We start from the raw sequence: 24,618 nt of genomic DNA on the forward strand, positions 1-24,618 counted from the left end.
AGAACTACAACTGACTTCAGCCACAGCCTTGGATGACATCAGCTGGAAGAAAGAAAACAACAACAACAACATTGTCACCATAATTGTGCTCAGTGTGTTTAGTTGGGCTATTGAGCCGTTCAATAATTCAAAGAGATTTACCTCTAAGCGATTACAATATTATTTTACAGCAAACATTGTGCAATGCTGAATCAAATCTTAAAGGAGCAGAATAGTTTATGCTTTCCATGAATGAGTGTTTCTGGTTTAAATCTCTGGGTTTATTAACTACATTTGGATATTTTAAAACAAACCTCCTAAATCAATGCCACAATAATGCTTCAATATTGAGATAAAACATCCTCATCATGCTTTTAGACATGAACATTTATCACATGAACCTCAACAGTGGTGACAATAATTAGTCATACTGCAGTGCATGATGGGAGTTTTTCATGCATTGCAGCATGAAGCGTTTTGTTGATTGTCACCATTGTTGAGCTTCATATGCTGGTTCTTGACGTCCAGAGATGGGAAGTGTACTTAAGTAGATTTGTCTGGAATCAGTACTTTACTCCACTATTTATTTTCTGACGACTTTTTACTTTCACTTTTTACATTTTTACGCAAATACCTGTACTTTCTACTTCTTACATTTTCAAACCAGGCTCGTTACTTTAGTTTTAATCTGTATTTGATGCACAATCAATATTATTTCTTGTCATTGCGTGACTTTTTCAACCTAACGATAGGTCTGCCTAAAAGCTGAAGCGCTTTGTGAGGTGGCCACTAGCCAATCAAATGTAAGAAGGCGGGAGTTACTGTTTACAGAGCAATGCGGTGACCAATCAAATCAACGAAGACGGAGTAACTGTTCTCAGATCTCGAGCGTGATATTCTGCATCACGTGGTGACTCGTGAGTGGTAGGGTTTTTAGCGCCAAAGGACCAGATTTTAAATATGTAATTTAGATATTTAGCTATTCGCATGTTCTACAAACATATACTTCACGAAATATGTACTGTAGTTCTGTCAGAAGTTAAGGCAGCTCGTTAAGGTAAGCGCATTATTGTTGCTGTTGTTCATTAGTATGTATGAATTGCATGTTTTTGTTATCGTGGTGTGTGCGTTAAGTTCATGAACGAGTGAAAAATACCTGCTCATTGCGTTGCTTTCCATGAACTAATTATAGTGGGCACTTTTGCACAAAAATGCGCTAATTTCCTGATTGACATTTGAAGGGGTTTCTGGACATATCCTATTAGTCTTATTTTCTTAATGCATTTGCCTTGTTTGATCTGTTTGATCTATTTTCCTGATTTTTATTATATTTTTTCATCTTGTCATGATTAAAATTATAAGGAAATAAAAAACGATCCTTATCAACGTTGATTGACATTGCAATAAAATACTATCACATTATTTTGGAAGTTAAAATTTTGGGCTGGTTTTTGTTGGAGTGAGTAGGTTTTAGTGAGCCTTTGGGCTGGAAATCATCCACCTAATCTAGCAACACTGACATCAGTTTTAATGTTGAACGAGTGTAACGTACAATGTAAGAGGCTAAACATTTAATATTTTAAAGCGAGGCATAATTTCAAGAAATGTGTTTAACCAATCGAGAAAAACAGTAATGGTTACCAAGTAAATTGACTTGCCTAATTAATTATCTCTTTATTTCTCAGTTTTCTCTTTTTGACAAGATCTCCCAAGTGTCTACAACCTTTGTATAATGATATGTCCATGAATGGTCTGTGCTTAAAATTTAAAGGGACAGTTAATCTAAAATTGAAAGCAGTGAAATTCTGTTATAAAATGTTTTGACAATCACAGTACCAAACAGTCATTTCCTGGCTATTACGCATCGCAGACATAGGCTAGTAGTCTAAGAAGCTGCCACGGACCAAGGCGGAAGGCAACACAAAGAATAGCTAAAATTATGGTTGAGAACTTGAGACAAAGGGAATTCTGTCACAATTATTATCAATACGCTTGTCCTTTACACTCTTATCTTACATCATAATTGTATTATAAATTTGTGTTTTTTTCCACTACCTAGGTAGTGGCAAATAGATTTATTCCATCAGTCTTTTTTATGCTTGTGTTCTACATAATGGTAGTTCAGTTGTGAGGTACGAGCGTGACTCTAAAACAGGTAGTAGTATTGGCTACTTTTTACTTAAGTACATTTTAGAGCCCATACTTTATACTTTTACTTGAGTAAACAAGTTTAGTCAGTACTTCAACTTTTACTTGAGTACTTTTAAACATGAGTATCTGTACTTCTACTTAAGTAAAGGATGTGTGTACTTTTGCCATCTCGTTGACGTCTGTGTGTGTCAGTGCGGAGTTCAATTTTTATATGCTTACATTATTTAAAATTCATTTACTGAACTATTAGAGAAACATTTGCTTGACGCTGTGGTCACATGGTTGATTATGAAAACCTAAACAAGAGGAAAAACAAGATATTTGGCTGTAAAAGGCAGCCTGATGATTATCTCATCATATGAAAACAGTGAAGAGTTGCTCACTGCACAGCTCTGATCTCTCTGCTTTACAACAGCACATGCATTGATACAGAGAGAAATCTAACACAGGGGTCAAGGGTCAAGAGCCCAACTAAAGCAAACACTGATCTCCATGATGGTGACGTCATTTTAACCAATAAAACATCAACATCTGATCCTCTGTGATTCTCAATAACAGCAGGTGTTCATCACTAATGCTCAATCATCATTTATTACTCACTTAATTATCTCATTAACTTTAACTCTTTGAGGACTTGGATGTGACTTGTGACTTGAAAGGAATGACTTGGTTCCTCCTCTGGTGAAATCAGCTCATGGGTTCATGGGTGACAAAAATATGGCAGGACTTTTACTCTTTGGCCCCTGGACTATACACCTCTGCGAGGGAGGAAAGCGGTAAAGTGTTAAAACAGTGCAAATAATACTACAATAAAACGTGGGATGCAATTAAGGAAAGTGTATGCGTTTTAATCTGTATTTACCAGTCAAAATTCACGTTTTACACATTTCTTCCGACTAGTGATATGCCTGATTCTCCTCGTCAAATTCACAACGACCAAAAAATTAACGCCTTGTGTAATACAGACCAATCAGCGCGTTCCTCAAGGCATAAGTTCAAAACGACCAATCATTTTAAACAAAGACATAGAAAATAATTTAAATAACTTACAATTTTGAGTTCATAACACTTATAATCCTAATTTGAAAGGTTTTTGCTGCCAAATAATTTGATTAAACACATTTGTTTAAGTTTTGATGCCAAAACGTGGTATTTTAAATAATGTTAAGTTATGATAACTTAATGTCTTTATTAATGACAACATTGGGGTTTACAGTGTAGATGTGTGACAGAAATGAAGTGAAAGTGGTTTGTAATAAGTGGAGATGGTAATGGTGTTTGTGGAGTTGTTTAATGGTGAGATCTTGACAGATACCAGGAGATGTTGTGTTTCTGTTGCTCTTTTCTTTTTTTCTGTGCTTCTCCACTGTTCAAATGCTATTTATTGTTAAATAAACCTGATAATTGGTTAACTGTGAAAAATACTGCACAAATACAGTGAATGAATATAAAAACATTTTTACAAGATATTAATAAAAAAAACATATTTTAGTGGACTCAAATGAAACAAGTTCACACAACTAAGAGTTGAGAAAATAAAAGACTTTGCAGTTAAGGATCGTAAAGCACAGACATTTTCTGTAATTTTCAGTTTTAAACTGTAAACTGTTTACGTTTTTTCTGTATTTTTACGGTGTTTCAATTTTCAGGTAACCACAGCTGCCAGTTGTTTTTTTCTGTAAAAACTATAGAATTTCACAGTAATTTTTTGGACATTTTTTACAGTGTAGTTGTTAGGTTTAGGTATGAGGTAGGATTAGTGAAGTAGAATATGGTCATGGTGAATATGTGCTTTATAAGTACTAATAAACAGCCAATAATGTTTAGTCATGGCAACTTACAGAGAGCAATTCTCATTAGACAAATTGTAAAATTTATTCAAATGACTTGTAAAACTAATCTGACTCATAATTTTAAGGCAGCTTTTGAACTCAAGTTGAAACTGGTTATATTTTTTACAGTGTAGTTGAGTTTCTTAGAAAAGTTACGTTGAAATCGGTTAAATGGAAAAACATCTGTTAACATAACTCAGTTTTTACAGGTAACGTTGACTGGCTGCTCCTGTCCATCATAATCATTCTCTTGTTGATGCTTTGGGGGTTCAGTACGAAAAGAAAATGCCATATGTTAAATATCATACATGACATTTACAAGGCTGCAGAAAAGTCTCAAATCAACTGTATTATTCTCCTTCGAGAATATCTCTATTCTTCTGTGCAGCTGGCAGATAAACCTCATCACTGTAGTCCGAGGTTTCGCTGCCCAAGATCATGACTGCACCTCCCAATACGGTGGGTGGCTTCGGTGGAGCGGGTCAGTCTTATAGGATAGTTTTGACTGACTTCTCGACATCTTTCCTTTTTTTGGTTTTCTGAGTCTTGGTGGCAGAAGATTCAGAAACCTACTCAAAAAAAATATTTGGGCCTATACATAAGATTTATGTATTTTGATTGCATATAGAATTCCCATCCATTTGGATTACATATTTTTAACCTAAACAAAGTAATAAACTTTATGTGATTCAAATTTGCAAGACATATGAAAATGAAACGAGTAAAGTTTATGTAATAATATTAATAAATAAACATTTTTTTTAAATTGATAAGAAACATGATCACTTAATTTTCATAAATAAATCAAGTTTTTTTATTTTATTAATCAATTTGTATTTATTTATTCCTAAAGATAAAAAAAGAACAGTTAGACCACATCGTTTCACATTTTTTCACTGATTTATTAATAGTTAACAACTATTAAGGTAATTAAGGTAGTGTTAAATGTACCTTCCAACATTTATGTCACAATGAACATTACATTACATTTAGTCATTTAGCAGACGCTTTTATCCAAAGCGACTTACAGATGAGGGAAACAATGGAAGCAATTGGAGCAACATAAGGACAATAAAAAAGCTGGTCTCATATAGCCTACCACAGCATACAGAGCTAAGTTTTTTGTTTTGAGAGAGTAAAACATCTTGAGGTAGACATGCAAATCAGTAAAATTTTACTTAAATATATTAGGTAGCAAAGTAAACTATATGGCTTGGTTCAAATCTAAATTTATACATTTCAAGAAACAATCATAATTGTGATCAGTGTTTGCTTTAGTTGGGCTTTTGATCCCTGACTTTGTTTAACTTAAATCTCTTTTCTCTTTAAGTGTTTACAATAGTGTTTCATTAAGAACACACCAGCATTAATAAGAAAAAAAGAGATGCGTTAAAGTTAAGTTTTTGAAATGTCTATCAAGCTTTGATAAACATGAGAAGTGGCACTAAATAATGTGGAAGTTGATGTTTTATGACTGATTCAAATGTCCTGGTTCTCAAATATAAAGACACTGTGATAAAACAAACAGGCAATTGTCCTGGCACACTTAGACATCAACACTCATCATACAAACCTCAACAATGGTGACAATCATCAAACTAATTCAGATAAACAGATCAACTGCAATGCATGCTGGGAGTCATGAATGAGTTTTGAACTATGATGTTACCCAGCATGCATTGCAGCATGAAGCTTTATTTTGTTGATTGTCGCCATTATTGAGTTTTATACACTGATTCTTGATGTCTAATTAATTCAGTCAATCAATCTGAGCATTTTCTGTTAATTGATAGAAGAATAATAGTTGTACCACTGGTTTCATCTCACACTGCAAAACACACATTCTATACAATATATAAAAGTTTCACACATTAACACCACCAGACATTCCTTGAGATAACTGCAAAATGATTACAATCACTGTCATCTGATCCAAATGGAGCTTAGTTTTCTTTGTTTCAATAAATGCATTTTAGCACACTGTCACAGCAGACAATGAATACTAAACACCAAAACACAATAGTCAAGAGCCCAACTCAAGTAAACACTAATCACAATGATGGTAGTTTCAACATTCAACATTAATTGTGGGTGCAAAACTGATATTGACTCAATGCAATTAACATTGACAATTTTAACATTGATTTAATGCTTGCTTGCTATCGGGTAATAGTAAATATACGTTAAATATTAGGTTGCTCCAAAATGAAAAAATGTAACAAAGTCAAAAAATGGAGTGTGGCCTTCATAATAAATCCTCTTTTGGCTTTGGTCAAATAAATATTTTGGTTATTATAAAATAAAAATTTAAAGTTTGAACCAAAGCAAAACTATTACTAGAGGAAAAAGTAATACAATTGGCTGTAACAAGTTGGTCCAAAGTTTCATTTTTTTCAGTGTGGGTTAGTTCTTTTGCCACGAACACATGTGTTTTAATACACATGAACAGTCAAAGCAAAACCAGCAATTAAAGTCCAGAGTCAAGAGAAATTTCATCACTTTTCAACATTAATTGTGGTTACAACAGTGATATTGATTTTAATACCATTAACATTGACAAATCAACCATTTTGACATTGATTCAATAATTGCTTGCTATCGGGGTGATGCATAATTAGACTGTAAAGAAGATGCCGAACGAACCGAACACTTTCATACTTTGATCTGCAAGTTATGCTACTGAAATGAGACAACAGACTATTTTAATTGTTCATGTTTATTGTTTTTAGATTATTTATCACACAATTATTTTAACTCATTGTTAGCCACGTATTACACCATTAACTATAGTACCACGTATTTTAACACTTTTTCGATTACTTTTTCATTTAATGTTTCATAATTGAACATGCAATGAAATATTATGACATGCGCATTTCCCCCAAAAAAACAACATTCCCACAATACATTTGCTAGTTTTAAAAAGCTGAATATAGTAAGGTCAGCCTTGACTGAGTCCAGAGACAGATTTCCACAGCCCTCAGGCTTCAGTTTGATGGACTCCAGTGTCTGTGTTTTCACAGTTGGGCTCATGTGAGCAGATCATCTCCTTTTGCAATCATTTCCAGAAGAAGACTTTCTTCTTTAATCCTCTCGAGTTCAACAATGTGGTCTTCAAATCCAGGACATTTCTCCGCCTTCTCCATTTTGATCAAGACTTCAAGGTATTCTGCAGTGGAGAGAGATCTGGCCTTCAGTGCAATTTTATTCAGTTTATTCAAGCAATCAGAGGACATTTTGATCAGCTTCCTCACTTTGACCTGAATTAAAGAGAATTCCTTTTCGAGCGCATCAAGAATGCTCTGCGTGTCCATAAATCTTTCTTGTGCCTTCATGAATATTTCTTTTAGCTCTTTAATGCTTTTTTTCTCTTTTATCTTTTCATACGTCCACATTGCCTTTTCCTTTAAATGTAAAGTGTGAGAGCAGGTTTTAGGGCAGACAACACAGCATCCAGATTCATCCATCACAGCGCAAGTCTCCACAGAATCTTCTGCAGGGAGGAAGCAGGTGGAGTGGCATGTGAAAGAGCAGGAGTAGCAATTCAGGGCAAAACTGTCTATCCGGATTCTTTTTGTTATCGTCACCTCAACTTCTTGCTCGAAATTCTTACTTTCCTGCATGCTCTTACTGTCATTTTTCAAAAGTTCCTTAAATGAGTTTATCTCTGTCAGTTTAGTGAGGCCATCGGTTATTTGAGGGGTCAGATCTGCCATGACTTTCTCGAGTTGCTCTCGTTCTTTCAGGACATTTTTGGTCAGTGTCATATCTTTACTTTCAAATTTGCCCAGTGCTTTGAAAAAGGCTTTCATCTGTTTGAAAGTTGATGTCCAGACAATTTTGTTCAGTTTATTATCATCATCTTCACCTTCATCATCATCTGAATCGCTTTGAGAGGTCGTAGGCTCTTTTACGGTCTTGTCTGCATACACACATGTGTTGTTGAACTTGAAATGCATGGGTTCTCCCTTTGTATTTTTCTGACAAGGCAGATCTGCTGCTTTGATGGCTTTCAGGACTTCAGGACTTTCTTTACTATCTACAAATGTCATCATAATCATGATGTTCTCTCCGATGTCTTTGCCAAAAATTGACAGGATTGAGTCAAAGATGTACCTCTGATTGGCACTCAGGCGAGCCAGAGAGGCCTGGACTACGAAGCAGACGGCATCAATGCGATCGATTCCCAAAGGGCTACAAAGAAAGCTTTTCAGCTGCTTTGAAATCAGTTTATCATGTTCGATTCCTCTTGTATCACCAAAGCCGGGTGTATCTATGATTGTGAGTGAGAAGGGAATTTGAAAGCCAGGCTGACTGTTCAGCTCATAAGATGAGACGATAGTTGTCTGACTCTCGGCCTGTGTGCGATGAGTCTTTTCGTGGATTAGTTTGAAGCGATGCGCTTCCTCCCACTTTACACCCAGTATGTAGTTGGCCATCACATTGATGAGCATGGTTTTTCCGGCACCTGTCGCTCCTATAAGAAGAATTACTTTGTTCTTCACACTCTCCACCTGTTTTCCAAAGACATACTGATCAAAGTCTTCATTCTCTTTCTTTTTTTTGTGTAGAGTCAGTTTATAAATTGAAGGATTCCCCTTATGTATACATGAAGATTGATCCAGGAACAATCCACTTTCAGTCTTGTCTGAGGGTTTGGTCTTTGAACATGCAGAAAACATAGTTTCAGAGCTGGGGAGACTCTTTTCACTTCCACAGTTTGCCAAAACTCTGACTGTGTAGTCTGTGTTTGCTTTCAGTCCATTAAGAATGCACTCCCTGCTTTCAGATTTCACAGATTCCCATGGCTTTCCGGATTGCTGATCCTTTGCTCGTTCTTTAAATTTCAACATGTATCCAGTGACCAGAATATCTTCGCCCACGGATTTAGGGACATCCCAAACTAATGTTGCAGATTCTGATTTGACTCTTATGACTGTGGGGGCTCCTGGAGGAGCACATGGAAGGGTCCTGAAGGATTGTGTTTTGTCACTTGCCAAACTTGCACCTGGATGACACACTGCCTTACATGTAAAACAGTATTCTTTATGCGGCTGTAGCTGTTTGACAGTGACCTGATCAGGGATCCCATCAGTATATACCTCTGTCCATTCAGAGCTCTCTGCAGACTTGTATGAAATACAATATGAGGTCACAAAACTAGCGCCGCGGTCAGGAGGCACGATCTGCAGATGTATACAGTCATGCTCGGCACTCAAGAAATTTGGCATTGGGGGTTTTGAGGGAAGCTTGTAGTCTGAGCTGATGAGTCTCGCTCGTTCATAAACATGAATTGAAGAGGCAGTGCTGAGTTCATCTTGAATCGATGCAATGCAGAATTCAATGTTCTTTTTCCCTTTATTGGCTTCTTTGAAATCTACGAAGGCCTGTATGTTTTCCCTGTTCTGTGCTGTTACGTCTTCTTTAGAAAACCATTTCTTTGGCCTTTCTGTAGAGCTTTGGTCATTGCTTGGCTGTTCCCCTTTGTCACTTGATTGTTGTTTAAGGTAGTTCTTCAAGTCTAAAATGTAGGGTTCCTTTTCATTTAAGGAGGAGAGTGCAAATACTACCACATAGTCATTGGATGCTTTCAATACAATCTTGTCCAGGTCATTGCTTGTTGAAAGAACATGGACGTCTTTCATGATGTCAAGGTAAGTTCTAACCACATTTATCTCCCGCTTTCGCTCATTTAGGTACTTGTTCACCAGAGCACTCTGAAATGGAGATGTTTCTTTTCTGTTCAGAAAATCTGAAAGCTCCTGTTCTTCTTTTCCTCCACCCCTTATAGATGGAAGAAGCCTGCAGAGATGTTTCTGAAAAACAACTTTGTACTCTGAGCAGAGGTCCTTAAATGTTCTTAGCTTGGCTTTGATTTCAGGGAACTGGATGATGACATTGTCCCTCATCAGGTCTTGACACTGAACGTCACAATCATCCAGTCCATCCATGATCCGTTGGGCTTGTCGTATCAGGCTAACACTGATCTCCCTGACTAACTGAGCAGCTGCTGAATCAAGTTTTTTCAGAGGGTAAAGCCACACGGTCATGGGCACAGCATTCTCTCCTTTTTCCCCCAACAGATTTGGCAGCTCTGAGTACACCTTGATGGCATCTACATAAGTTACTGGGTTATTGGCCAGAGCAAAATCTCCATGAAAGGTGCAGCTGAACTTGTTTATTTTGTCTTTGTCCAATTCTTTCATGGTCAAAGATGCCTGACCTTCAATTGATATTTGAGGAATCTTTTTGATTGTTGCATGGAGGTCGCCATGTATCTCTTGATGGCTTTCACTGGTTGAAACATCACAATCAAAAATAAAGAATGCCTGAGCTCCAAACAGTAATGCCGTAACAACATGTGTGGCTGAACCCTCTTTAAATACATTGCTATACTTTACGTTCCCTACTCCAAGTTGCTCCATAGTTAATTGCTCAAAACGTGTTGTTGTCCAGTGTTGTAAAGTGACTCGAGACTGATTTTTGGACTTCTTCTTGTCAAGTAAATATTCAGCTGAGCCTTTTACACTGACTAATCCACTTAGAAAGCTGGCTTCAAGAGATGCAGAGACATTCAAAGCTTCTGTTTTGTCTTCACTTGAATCCGAAGCAATGATTTTGAAGTCAGTTTTTGGCTGCGGACGTACATTAATATTATTTTGCAGCACCTTGGGGTCCCAGAGAGTTATTCCTTAAAAGAGAGTATTATTGCCTGTTAAATTGAGCCAAAAACTATATATGGAAACATGCTATGACATGTAAATACTATCTCATTTTACTTTAAGTGCATTTTTGGCCTATATTTTAGTAGTACACAGCAAAATCCCCAGAGTTAAATCAACACTGCTCAGAGTTCATATTGTCCCAATTGATTATTGGCTGTAATAGTGTATTTCTGAAGCACATGTAAAACAGCCAAGCAAAAGCTAAATTATCTTCTGCTGAAGATGGTGATTCTTTAAATATTTTGTGCTAAATTAGGGTGTTTTTTTAATTCTTTGTGTATCTTTACATTCTTAATTTAATCTTGTGCCAAATATGTGGAAAATATCACATTTCCATTCAGTCAGACATCAAGAATCAGCTCATCAATCACAACAATGGTGACAAAAGCAAAGTTCAGTTGTATCATTTACTCATGCTGCAGTGCATGCTGGGAGTCATGGATGAGTTCTGTTCTATGATGTTACCCAGCATGCATTGCAGCATGAAGCTTTCTTTTGCTGATTGTCACCATTGTTGAGATTCACACACTGATTCTTGATGTCTTAAAGGGTCAGTTGTGATTTCTCTTAAATAACATTTTTTCGATCAAAAAATTGTTCTTTACACTATTCAGAAAGAGTCAAAAGTGCAATATTAAGTTTGTGAATGACCAATCACACTTATACATATCTAAAACTTCCACTACTTTCACCAACAGACAGAAGGGAATTTAGCTTTTGATTGGTTGTTTAACATGTGCTTCAGTAACACACTATCATAGTCGATGCCAACAGAACTTAACAGAAGAAATCAAGGGTGAGAGCCCCACTAAAGGAAACACTAAACACCATTATGGTGACTTCTTATTGTTGATGTTTTCTTCAGTGATTGTGTTTGTTAACATCATTAAGGACTCAATCAGCACATAATTAATCACCTTCAGCATCTCATTAACTTTAACTCTGCTTCAGTGTTACTTCAACTCTCTGTAGATTGGGACAATATGAACTCTGAGCAGTGTTGATTTAACTCTGGGGATTTTGCTGTGTAACTTCAAGAGTATTCATACATTCTCCGTTTAGGTCTATTTGGATAGTTTTATTTCATATTTATATTAGCGTGTTGTGATTTTACCTGGAATGAGAGAATCCTTTCTGCAGTCATACAGCATTCCCAACTGAAACGGTCGGCCAAGACAAGACAGGTCAATGGTCTCATTGTCGGACATGTTTCTGATGAAGCTGGTTATGGCCTCTGTTCTGAAATATGGCTTTCCTTTCTAGAACATAAATTATATTTGTGTAAATATGAATTTGTTTAATTAGTAACACGTTTACAATTGAACTATTCCCTGAGCCTGTTTAAAATGAAACAAAAATAGAAATGGACAACAACAAACCTGGCCCTTAAAATATATTGCAAGTATTTGTTGTTTCCAAGCCACATAAGAAGTTTGCCAAATGCGTTAAGATTTTTTTTTTGTCAGACAGAGATGATCTTTGCATGCTTCAAGCTTTGAATAATTTCTTATCAAAATAAGAATGAGCACAATTACTAAAAAAAGCACACTGGTCTGGATTTCAGAATATTTTTTTCTTTAATTACTGGGTGAATGGCCATACAAACTAGTATTTGTTGTTGTTTTTACACCAATGCAACAAGGAAACAGCATCTGACAGCGATACAGCTTAACACATCATAAAAGTAAATACAATGCTTTAAATGAAGGGCATCCAGATGATGTCTAGGAGTTACAGAGGCATACAGAAGATGAGAAAACACAATTTGTCATCCTTCTGGAAAAAAGATAATCACGAACGCTGCATAATGCAGTCCAGCTTATTACTGCATTTCCCACTAGTAATCCCACGTGATGATTCAAAATAAAAAAAAAAATATCTTTCATGTATAGCCGTTTTAAAGCTCCCTATGTACTGTTGAATTAGGTTGTTGCACATTAGGTGTCGGTTTGTTTCGTCATTTTTTGTTTGCTTGGATTCTTTTCTTTTCTTCTTGCTCTCTAGCTCTGTTGTTCTCATCAATTTTTCTTTTTTCTTCTGCTCTTATTTTAAAATTATCCAGTTCTCTCATTTTCTTCTCATTTCTTTTCTCTGTTTTTCTTCTTCTTTTTTAATTTGATCCAGTTCTTCCTGGAGTCTTTTTTTCTCCTCTTCGGATTGTTGATATTGTGACCAATATGAATTACTCATTTTCAGTGTCACTCTTTGATGTAAATAAATATCCCAAATGTTCAGAAAAGAGAGAAAGAAAGAGAAAATAGTGTTCAATTATTTTACAATGCTCACAAAATGTATTTCTTTTTAATTAAGAATTAATTTACAATTACAGCATTTCACAAGATTCCAGTTACAACCCAGTCAACACGTGAGCTCACGAAATAATCACAGTGATGCCACACCATTCGGAATTGTGTCGGTGTGAGTATTAGATGAGATTGCTTTTGACAAAACTCAAACAAAAATATATTTTTCATATAGTCTTGTGGGACATGCAGAGACACCAAGAATCGGCCCATGGAACTCAACAACGTTGACAATCAACAAAATAAAGCTTCATGCTGCAATGCATGCTGGGTAACATCATAGTACAAAACTCATTTGTGACTCCCAGCATGCATTGCGGTTGCAAATTAGTTTGAGGTTTGACACCATAGTTGAAATTTGTGTGATGGGTGTTGATGTCTAAGTATGTCAACGCTCTGGCACAATAAACTTGCTGACTTAAAACATGTACCACTAAGAACATTATAATGTCAGTGAGGTTAATTGCGGTTTGATGTATAAAACAGTGTTTCCCAATCTTGGTCCTCGGGGCACAACTTTCAGAATGCTTTAGATGTCTCTCTCTCTATCAGGGGTGCCTAGATTCAGTCCTCGAAGGGCTTCGTTCCAACCCTAATCAAACCAATCAAACACACCTGAACAAGCTCATCAACGTCTTCAAGATCAATAGAAACCCTGACAGCAAGCAACCATTGAATCTTTGTTCAAATGTGCTGATTTGTCAATGTTAAAGGTACAGCTTGTAACAATTTTGCAGTAAAATATCCAAAAACCTCTAGGCCGGTGTTATATATTTTGTTCAGCTGAGTACTTACAATATCTCAAATGTTTCCAACTCTTGTAAAATCGACATTCTAAACAGTGACACGGGGCTGTGCAGTTGCCTGTCAATGGCGTCATATCCGCGTTACCCTTTGTTACCACCTTTACTGATGTAGAAACTGCATGACAACAGTGTCGTGGACAAATGCGGAAGTAGTGTCTAGCGTCTAGCAAGCCACTAGCTTGTTTCGAGCAGTCATTTATTTATGGACCACAATTATACGCAACATTTATAAATCTTTATTATTTTACCTCATCCGCTAACATGATTTCTCGTTCCCGTCTGATTGATGGCCATCAGCGGTGGAGTTGAAGACAACAGATCCCATCATTCCACGCTCCTTCACAGCGTCATCAAGCTACGCCATTGTTGTTTTGATCGTGCGCCCTCTAGTGGCGGTTTTTACAAACTGTAGCTTTAATGACATTAAATCAATATCACTTTTGCACCCGCAATTAATGTTGAAAAAATGTTGACATTTCATTTGACTAGTGTGATCGCTCTGTATCGCGCACGGGCATGGTTCGTTTAGCGGTCCCTGGCTTGCTTGGAAGAGGTGGGCCAGAGAACGGTGCGGTTGGGCGCAGAACTGAAAGCATGACATAAATTATGCGACTGTTTAAAGTCCTTCCTGAGATTCAGCGGTCACCGTAAAAAACTGATAAACAGCGCACTTACACGTGCAGGCGTGTGTCATCGCAGCTGGAACTACTCCTGGTTTGACAAACATAATCCAACGTGTGTAACGATAGGCTTTACTGTAATAAAGTACGAGAGGGTGATTTAAAAGCATAATGAGCCGTATCGCTCTCGTATGACAATGACATCATTTAAGCAGATCGGTCTGTGCAGCGCACGCATGAAGTTAAACACCTCTAACAAGCCCCAAACTGAACATTGTGATGGGTTCCGTTGTGTTGAGAGGGATCGCTTTGTTTACGTTTGCTTTGAAGCAGTCACATTGTAATGATGAAAGCGTGCTCGGGTGTGGATGGTAAAGAGCAATGTGAGCGCAGACCAGCGGGGGAGTGGGAAGGAGGACAATCTCACTTGGGCACAGTTGAGAGTAACCAGGCTAAATAAGAGTGCACCCTTAGACATCAAAAGTCATCATACAAACCTCAACAATGGTGAAAATCATCAAACTAATTCTGATACACAGACCAACAAAGCAATGCATGCTGGGAGTCATGAATGTGTTTTGTACTATGATGTTACCCAGCATGCATTGCAGCATGAAGCTTTCTTTTGTTGATTGTCACCATTGTTGAGTTTCATACTGTACACTGATTCTTCATGTCTAATTGAGTCAGCAACTTAGCTTATTTTATATTTGTTAATAGTAGTCTGATGCTGTACCACTGCTTTAGTCACACACAAATGCATCATAACACACTCATAAGCGATTACTTGAATAATCTCACAACAATTACAATCACCTGATCCGAATGCATATTAGATCACACAAACATATTCCTGCAGTTACAGCAGACAATGAAAACTTGACATTAAAATACAAGAGTCAAGAACCCAACTAAAGCAAACAATAATGGTGGCTGACAAAAAAAAAACATTAACGAATCAACAGTTTTAAGCATCGATTCAATTGTTTTCATCTGCTCTCTTTCTATCAGGGAAGCTACATGCAGGTGTGTTTGATTAGGGTTGAAGCGAAACTCTGGAGGACACCGGTCCTCGAGGGCCGAGTTTGGGCACCCCTGCTCTATATAGAACACCTGATTCAATTCATCAGAGGTGTATAGTCCCGGGGCCAAAAAGTAAAAGTCCTGCCATATTTTTGTTTCACACATGAACTCAGCAGCTGATTTCACCAGCGGAGGAACCAAGTCATTCCTTTCAAGTCTCAAGTCACATCCAAGTCCTCAAAGAGTTAAAGTGAATGAGATAATTAAGTGAGTAATGAAATGATGATTGAGCATTAGTGATGAACACCTGCTGTTATTGAGAATCACAGAGGATCAGATGTTGATGTTTTATTGGTTCAAATGACGTCACCATCATGGAGATCAGTGTTTGCTTTAGTTGGGCTCTTGACCCTTGACCCCTGTGTTAGATTTCTCTCTGTATCAATGCATGTGCTGTTGTAAAGCAGAGAGATCAGAGCTGTGCAGTGAGCAACTCTTCACTGTTTTCATTAAGCTATTTTCACTATTGCACAAACTGAATAGTCAACATTTGCTTTTAAAAATTTGTCTTGCTTTTCAATAAAATACAATACAACTTAATATAAAATTGAGCAAAAAAAATAAATTAAAAAAAAATTTAATAGCCTATATTAATTAGGCCTATAACTGACTGGTAAAAGAATGTAATGTAAGTTACTCTGTACCCCTACAACAAAACAGTTCATTAAAAAGTGTCATTCCACATTAGGCCTATAAACTAAAAATACGAATAAACTAAAACTGTTGGATTATTATAGGCAACGTTGCAAAATGATTTTAAGAAAATAAACATCCAACGCAAGCTATTCTGACTGATGCTGAATGACAACCAATTCAGTTCACGTCTCTCCAAGCTGACTGTTCTCTGGTGCACTCGTGGCCGGGATGCACAGAACATACTTTGACAAGTTGTTTAGTACAGGGAACTGTGTGCGCGCGACCACTGTATGATGTCAAAGGATGTCGCGAGCGGCGGGGCTACTGTCAGACAGCCCGCTCCCGTCTGAAGTACACAAGTTACCGACCGGTAAAGACGCTTTCATTCGGAAATTTACTTCCGTGCGGCAAGTCCCGTGCTTTGTCTTTCTCTGACACCTTAAAATGCTCCACACACACACTGCCAAAATGTTTGCGGCTAGTTGATCGTTTCTCGAGTCATGTTCGGTAAAATTTATTCGGCCATTTCACATATTCGGCCGAATACCGAACATGCGTTTTTTGCTATTTTCGGCCGAATATATTCGGTGGCCGAACATTCGGTGCATCCCTAGTTTTGCATAATCAACCCTGTGACACTACAACGTTCAAGCAAAAAGTTTCTCTAATAGTTACAGTAAATGAATTTTAAATCAATGTAACGCATATAAAAATTTGAACTCCAGCACTTTCTAGACACACACAGACGTCAAGAACCAGCATAAGAAGCTCAACAATGGTGACAATCAACAAAACGCTTCATGCTGCAATGCATGAAAAACTCCCATCATGCACTGCAGTATGAGTAATTATTGTCACTACTGTTGAGCTTCATATGATAAATGTTCATGTGTAAAAGCCTGATCAGAATGATTAATCTCAATACTGAAGCCTTACTGCGGCATTGATATAGGATTTTTTTATATATCCAAATGTAGTTAATAAACCCAGAGAGATTTAAACCAGAAACACTCATTCATGGAAAGCATAAACTATTCTGCGCCTTTAAGATTTGATTCAGCATTGCACAAATGTTTGCTGTAAAACAATATTGTAATTGCTTAGAGGCAAATCTCTTTGAATTACTGAACGGCTCAAGAGCCCAACTAAAGCAAACACTGAGCACAGTTATGATGGTGTTGTTGTTGTTGTTGTTGTTTTCTTTCTTCCAGCTGATGTCAGTCAAGGCTGTGGCTGAAGTCAGTTGTAGTTCTTGTGTTTCTCTTTTCTTCAGTGATGTTGATTGTTAACAGCAGGTGTTCATCACTAATGCTCAATCATCATTTAATTACTCACTTAATTATCTCATTCACTTTAACTCTTTGAGGACTTGGATTTAACTTGAGACTTGGTTGTGACTTGACTTGGTTCCTCCTCTGGTGAAATCAGCTGCTGAGTTCATGGGTGAAAAAAAAAATGTCAGGACTTTTTAGGGCTGTGCCGATAAACGATATCATATCGAATCGCGATAGAATGTATTTCAAAAACGATGATAAGCTATAGGCATTTTAACTCGATATGGATTAATCTTACAGTCTAACAGAACGCAGAAATAAACACAACAACAGTCAGTCAGCGTGCAGCTTTTATCATGCACGTACAAAGTCCATTTCATACTGCACTTGGCAAAGAAAACTCAACATGAGGAGGAAAACATTACTGGAAGCGGAAACAAAGGTGAAACTAACCTCGAGTTGTTATCACGCGGTTTATCAAGTGTCTTATTTTTTTCGCAATCGCCGGTTAAACAAACTTGAGGCACAATTGCAAGCGAGTTACTTTGAAACTCAAGCACAAACGTTTTTATATCCATCGTTAACATACCTGCTAACATGAGCTGGTGCTATTTGTGTGTGTTTATTCCCCCAAACACGTTCCATACGGTAGATTGTTCTGTCATGTATGTGGTCCTAACACGAGGAAATGTCTCACTTCTGGTTTGTTCACTGGCTCATAACTTTGATTTGAAGAAATGTTTGTGTGTGTAAGTGTACTCACGTGGAGAAGTGTGGATGACAGCAGTGGATCTGATGGACGTCTGGATCAGTCTGATAGAGAGAGACTCGTCTGCTGCTTTAAATACAACTGCAAACACACAAAACACACCCACATACCTTGAGTTATTGGTAAATGTGCAGATGTTTGTTGTAAGGGGTAGGACTTGGGCATGGATATGAGAGTACATGTGGTGGTAAGTGTGTACAGGTGAAAGTGCAAGAATGAATGAAGAATGAATAATATCAGTTATTTTGTTAACACAACTTGACAAGACTTGCCATGAAACACACAGTTAAGGATTGTAAAACGTTTTGTTTTTTACAGTGTATACACACAATGTTACAAACACACTTCATATCAGGATGAGCGATCATTCTGAAGATGTTTAGTCCCAGAGAGCAAGTCAAGTCTCAAGTCAAATCCTCAGGGGTTCTCAATCCTGATCCTCGTGAACCCCCTGACAGAATGGTTTAGATGTCTCTCTATTTAAAACACCTGATTCAACTCATCTGCTAGTTACCTTAGATAGCAAGAGAGCAGATGAAGATCATTGAACCAATGTTCATAATGGTTGATGTGTCAATGCTAATGGAGTTAAATCAATATCACTTTTGCACCTGAAATTAATGTTGAAAAGATGTTGAAATTTCAACAAACCACCATTATTGTGATCAGTGCTTGCTTTAGTTGGGACCTTGACTCTTGAAGTTTAAGGTTAAGTTTTCAATGCCTGTTATAACGGTGTGTTAAATACAACTTCAGTGCTTACAGTAGTGTTTCTGTGAGAACACGTTTGCATTTATAAAGAAAGAGATGTTGTTAGATTAATAGAAGTCTGACACCTCACCACTGCTTTAATCACATAGAAGTATCACAGAAACTTAAAACACTAATGAAACATCACTCTCATGAGCTGTATATATAACCTCACAACAACCACCATCTTCAGCTGATTCTAATGGATCTTGTTTCTCATTGGCTGAACAAACATATTTCAGCTCTGTTACAGCTTACAATGAAAACTTGACATTAAACCACGAGAGTCAAGAACTCAACTAAAGCAAACACTGATCACAATAATGGTGACAACAAAACATTGAGGAATCAACAGTTTTAAACATTGATTCAATTGTTTTCATCTGCTCTCTTGCTATCAGGGAAGCTACATGCAGGTGTGTTTGATTTGTTTGATTAGGGCTGAAGAGAAACTCTGGAGGACACCGGCCTCGAGGACTGAGTTTGGGACCCCCTGGAATCCCCTGGTTGGGCCTCGGTCCTCCTGAGTTTTTTTTTCTCAATTGGAGTTTTGAGTTCCTCGCCACCATTTGCATACTTTTTGCATTATTTGCAATTTTGTATTAATATTGCATATAGGAATTTATAGTCCGTTTAATTCTGTGTGTGTGCATGCTTGTGTGTTTGTGTGCGTCCTTGTCTGTCCGTGTGTGTGCGTGCTTCTCTGTGTGTGTGCGTGCTTGTCTGTGTGTGTATGCGTGTGTGTACGCATTTGTGTGTGTGTGCATGTGTGTGTGTGTGTGTGTCTCTATGTCTATGTGTGTTAGTACGTGTGCATATTATGTGTGTGGAGTGTTTTGTATGTGGGTATGTCTGTCTTCTGTGTTTTCACCTTTTTCTTGTTTTGACATGTACAACTTTAATTGTTTTGCTTATAGTGATATGTCTCATGTACAGCTGCTTTGTAACAATGCAAATTGTAAAAAGCGCTATATAAATAAAGTTGAGTTGAGTTGAGTTAAAAAAAAAAACACACTTACACATTGATGAAATCAATACATTTGAGGCATATTCAAATAAACAATCTGTTCCAAACAAAGTGGAGGTTAAGCTTTTTACAACTGGTGCATATTTATATAGTGCTTTTTTTTTACAATTTTCATTGTTACAAAGCAGCTGTACATGAGACATATTGACTATAAGCAAAACAATTAAAGTTATATACCTGTAAAAACAAGAAAAAGGTGAAAACACAGAAGATAGACACATCCACATACAAACGCTCCACACACACAATATGCACACGTACTAAAACACATAGACACACACACACACACACATACGCGCACACACACGCACAGTGAGAGCAAACATTTAAGATAAAGGAGAGAGAAGCACAGGTCAAATATAACAGACTATAAATTCCTATATCGTCGCTGTCGGGCAGAANTGGGCGAAGTAATCCCTCGTATCTTGATATCAAAAGACCGAATTTTTTATTATTTTTCAGGAAGTTAAAAAAACTGCATATTTTTTGAGTTATTAAACATTGTATCATTAAAGTTGGTATTATACCTTATATTGCTATCATATACTGTTGTGTACCAACATTAACACAACATTTCCCCAAAACCATGTTTAATCGGAGATACAAGGTTTATGACTTGGGAGCAGGGAGATACGAGATTACGCTGTCATTGATAAGAATGGTACGGACACAGACGTCGCTGCTGCCAGCAGTGTTCATCAAAGTCTGCGGTCGCGTTGAGCCTTTTGACAAGAGACGAGGCTTTAAGAGCTAATGAAAGCTAATGATTGTGGTTACATACATCTTCCTAAACTCTATTTTAAACGTTAGAGCTATGAGTGATGCAATACCAAAATAAAACGTTAAACAGGCTGTCTAATATAGGCGGAAATTAATCTGCACGCAAATAAAGTCGGCGGTCGCGTTGAGCCTCTTGACAAGAGAAAAGGCTTCAATAGTTAACCAAAGCTAACGACTGTGGTTACATACATCTTCCTAAACTCTATTTTAAAGGTTTAAGAACTATAAGTGATGTAATACAAAAAACGATGAGCTGACTAGGCTGTCTAATAGGCGGAAATTAGCCGAATCTGCTCGCAAACTTACCTTCGTGGCTCACGGGCTTCCTTCTGCAGTGCTTGTCTGTGTGTGTGCGTGCTTGTCTGTGTGTGCGCGTGCTTGTCTGTGTGTGTGCGTGCTTGTCTGTGTGTGTGCGTGCGTGTCTGTGTGTGTTTGTCTGTGTGTGTGTGTGCATGCGTGTCTGTGTGTGTGCATGCGTGTCTGTGTGTGTTTGTCTGTGTGTGTGCATGCGTGTCTGTGTGTGTTTGTCTGTGTGTGTGGAAGAGAACGCCAGCTCCTTTCCGTTGGACACAATTGAAAAACCACGCCGGCAGAAGCACGCCTTGGTGGACACATTCCCTTACGATGTATTTTTTTCTCAACGATGAAGAAATGAATTGAACCAGTTCAAGCTCTTTTAACTCCAATGGTAGCAGCCCTCATCTTGGTTCCAGCCAATCAGCTGAGTCGACAGAGACGTTGTTCTCTTCTCTCAGAGAACCCTCCTGACCGCCGTCAGCATTAATTCTGAAAACTGCTGGTGTTTCTCAGTGCTTCAGAACTGTGCACTGCACATGTCACATGGTATTCTTGTCAATATAATAATGAAATAATGAGGAAAACATTTCCCCATTAATGTTTAAAAAAAGTGCCACTGTGGTTTTTTCACACATGTTAGGATCACGTTTGTTGACTTACCCACAATAGACAGAATGACAACCACGAAGTCAAAGATGTTCCAGCTGACGGTGAAGTAGTAACAGCGCAGGGCGAGGATTTTAAGGATGCACTCACTGGTGAAGACGACGATGAAGGCCAGGTTGATGTAGTAGAGAATGAACTCGATGCCTGGAGACTGCTCGTCCGTTTCCACCATCATGGTCACCATGTTGAGGATGATGAGGAGCATTATGATGATGTCAAACGCTTGTTTGGAGACCAGGTCAAATAAAAATCCCTGAAGTGTGTTCTGAAACACACAAGATGATACAGTCATCATAGAGTCGTGGTCTGACCTATTCAAATATAGAATCAAATGCAAGACCTTTAACTCACCAAAGGTCGTGGAATGGGTTTCTGTGGTTTCTTGGATCCGAGCTTCTTCATAGCGTTATAATATTTCTTCTGTTCTTCCGTCATGAAGATGTCCTGACCTCCTAAGTAAAGAGAAACCTCACTGTTATTCTGAGAAAGAGCTCAGCGTCTCGGCGGTCTTCAGCTCGCTGTGATTAATACTTATCTTTCGCTTCTGCTGGTTGAAATTGTCGATGATGACACCGATGAAGAGATTTAGAGTGAAGAAAGAGCCAAAGATGATGAAGATGACGAAGTAGAGATACATGTACAGACTGTTCTCTTTAATGGGCTGTTCCTCCACCTGTTACATCACAAAATCAAGCCTGTTTCATTTACATTCTCTGAACGACTCAACACACGCATCAGCATTACAACAGTAAGCAAATCAGTGTCAATCACGTGAGCACTTACAGATCGTGAGTCGACCGCCGCGTACATGATCTCCATCCAGCCCTTAAAAGTGGCCTTTGGAAAGAAAAACAAACACAGAAAGACATTAAGTAAGAGATAATGTCCAGGCAGCCGGTTATGGCAGAAATAATCCCCGACGGTGTGATCAGGACGTGAAGCGGAGGGTCTTGTGTCACACTGAAGGGGCTTATTTCTGCCATAACAGCCGGCTGCTTGTACATTATCCCGCTTATCACACGCCTACTTGCCACATGAGAAAAAAACTGGACATGAAATGTGAATTTGAAATCTTTTATTGAGGAATACGAATGAGGAAAAGCCGTTTAGTTTCGATTTTAAGGTAAGAAATGACGTTCAGATATCACGAACAGGCAATTTGGTTTGTCATATATGTGATTAAAAGACATATTTATAATTAATTTGTCAAAATGATTTGCTGCATCCGGGTTAGCGTGTGCTATTAGTTTTGAGAGGTTGTTATCTGGGAATAACGAACCTGCAAATGTGGCGACTGGCCAATCAGAATCAAGCATTCCAATAATAAGTAGTAAAACCCACACACAGAACAGTCGTGTATTCAGTCACTGTGATCTGAGGGGCTCTGACAGCTCAACAAAACATTCATGTATATTCTGTGTTGTTCTTTTAGGTTTTACTGTAATTTATAAAAACTTGTTTTTTTAGGAGAGATCAAAATGATGCTCAAAGTCTTCACACGTGTTTTCAACAGAACCGTTCATGAGACTCACACGGCTTTAAAGTCGGTTTTACAATGTTAATATCTCATGTTAAGGATGTTGATGTATATTTCTACTGTAAATCAACATGAAGAATGATCTCGCTGCAGCAGCTCACGTGTGTCAAATGTGAATTAGCCGGAGTCAGAAATCACTTTGCTTTAGTTTCCAGTAATGACAGGCTTTTGTGAACGGCTGCGGGCGACTATTTCTAGATGCAAATGAAAGGTTTGTCTCGGGTGAAGTGAGAAGAAGGTGATGGAAGGGAGCCAAGTGACTTGTTGCTAGGTTACCGCAGCAACCAAGTTAAGAGCAAGAAACGGGCACAAAGTTGAGCGTATGGCCCCGGCGGTGGCTAAAACTAAACTTGTGGATTGATTCGCACGCTCCGACAGACGGCGGTGGGAGAAAAGCAAGAGAAGTTCCACCGCTCACCACTTGAAGCAGCGCGAGGTACCCGGCGGCCACGTTGTCGAAGTTGACTTTGACTTTACTCCAGTAGTACAGCGTGCTGTTCATGGCCAGACACTCCGTCTTGTTGTTGATGTATGAGGAGTTGTAGATGAAACCCGTCCGGTTGACGCAGCGGCCGAACTTGCCGGCGAACAGGTTGACACCCATGATGCTGAAGATGAGCCAGAAGATCAGACACACCAGCAGCACGTTCATGATGGACGGTATGGCCCCGATCAAAGCGTTAACCACCACCTGGTTACCACGGAAACAAATCAAGTGTCAGAGCGCTGTCACATCCACTTGAACAACACGGAGCCGGCGCTTGTTTCTGACTTCACATCAGATACTGAAGGCCATAAACAAACGCTCGGCTGCTGTCAGCGGCTCTTTCATGCTGATTTATGAATGGCCTTTGGCGACTGGCATTTACGCTGTTTCACCACTTCTTGTATCGCTGGAATAACACGCATGATATCGAGGGCCAAACGCGCTTGAAATGTCAGTGACGGCCATTCATAAAACACCAAAATCATTCAAAGCTGCACGTGATAACACAAGTGAATAGTACAAGAGAGAATCTCATGAAACCTGTCGGTAACAACCATGACAAAAATAAGACATACTGTTCAACCACGGTAACCATTGCTTTTTGGGTTTATTATTATTATTTTTGTTAAACCCTGGTAAACAGAAATTTACTATGGTATCCAACCATGGTCGTTTTATTAAAACGGGTAAAAAACGATAATATAAACAAACAAACTTTTACTGTAATAAACCCTGTTGAATTTTCTTAATGAGAATGTAAACAACTTTTATGCAAAATATTTATTTTTATTTCTACTTGCAGGTTTTGAGAGATTCTCTCTCTCTCTCATACACACACAAACACACACTACATACAAAACTGTATAGACAATATTGTATAATACTGTACACAACAA

At 38.1% G+C, this 24,618-nt stretch overlaps 2 protein-coding genes across 4 annotated transcripts in view; both read right to left on the reverse strand.

Annotated features, from left to right (window-relative positions):
- The window catches only part of scn5lab (sodium channel, voltage gated, type V-like, alpha b), a 186,094-nt gene that overhangs the window by 33,643 nt on the left and 127,833 nt on the right, over positions 1-24,618 (reverse strand). For both annotated transcript variants that reach the window (XM_057322728.1, XM_057322727.1), the window contains exons 22-26: positions 23,654-23,926; positions 22,482-22,535; positions 22,234-22,371; positions 22,050-22,154; positions 21,693-21,963 (exon numbers count right to left, since the gene is read on the reverse strand). In XM_057322728.1, coding sequence (XP_057178711.1) covers positions 21,693-21,963; positions 22,050-22,154; positions 22,234-22,371; positions 22,482-22,535; positions 23,654-23,926 — 841 coding nt within the window. The remainder of the gene's footprint in view (positions 1-21,692; positions 21,964-22,049; positions 22,155-22,233; positions 22,372-22,481; positions 22,536-23,653; positions 23,927-24,618) is intronic.
- On the reverse strand, positions 4,821-18,284 carry LOC130547078 (uncharacterized). Of its 2 annotated transcripts, none has more exons than XM_057322731.1 (3): positions 18,173-18,284; positions 11,802-11,946; positions 4,821-10,653 (listed from the first exon to the last, which is right to left on the reverse strand). In XM_057322731.1, the coding sequence occupies exons 2-3, from the start codon at positions 11,893-11,895 to the stop codon at positions 6,992-6,994; spliced, it is 3,756 nt and encodes a 1,251-aa protein (XP_057178714.1). In that variant the 5' UTR covers positions 11,896-11,946; positions 18,173-18,284; the 3' UTR covers positions 4,821-6,991. The 2 variants fall into 2 exon arrangements, with proteins under 2 accessions (XP_057178714.1, XP_057178712.1); XM_057322729.1 differs by lacking the exon at positions 18,173-18,284 and adding an exon at positions 14,045-15,625.

Source organism: Triplophysa rosa, linkage group LG23 (assembly GCF_024868665.1).
Source record: "Triplophysa rosa linkage group LG23, Trosa_1v2, whole genome shotgun sequence".
Classification (NCBI taxonomy): Eukaryota; Metazoa; Chordata; class Actinopteri; order Cypriniformes; family Nemacheilidae; genus Triplophysa; species Triplophysa rosa.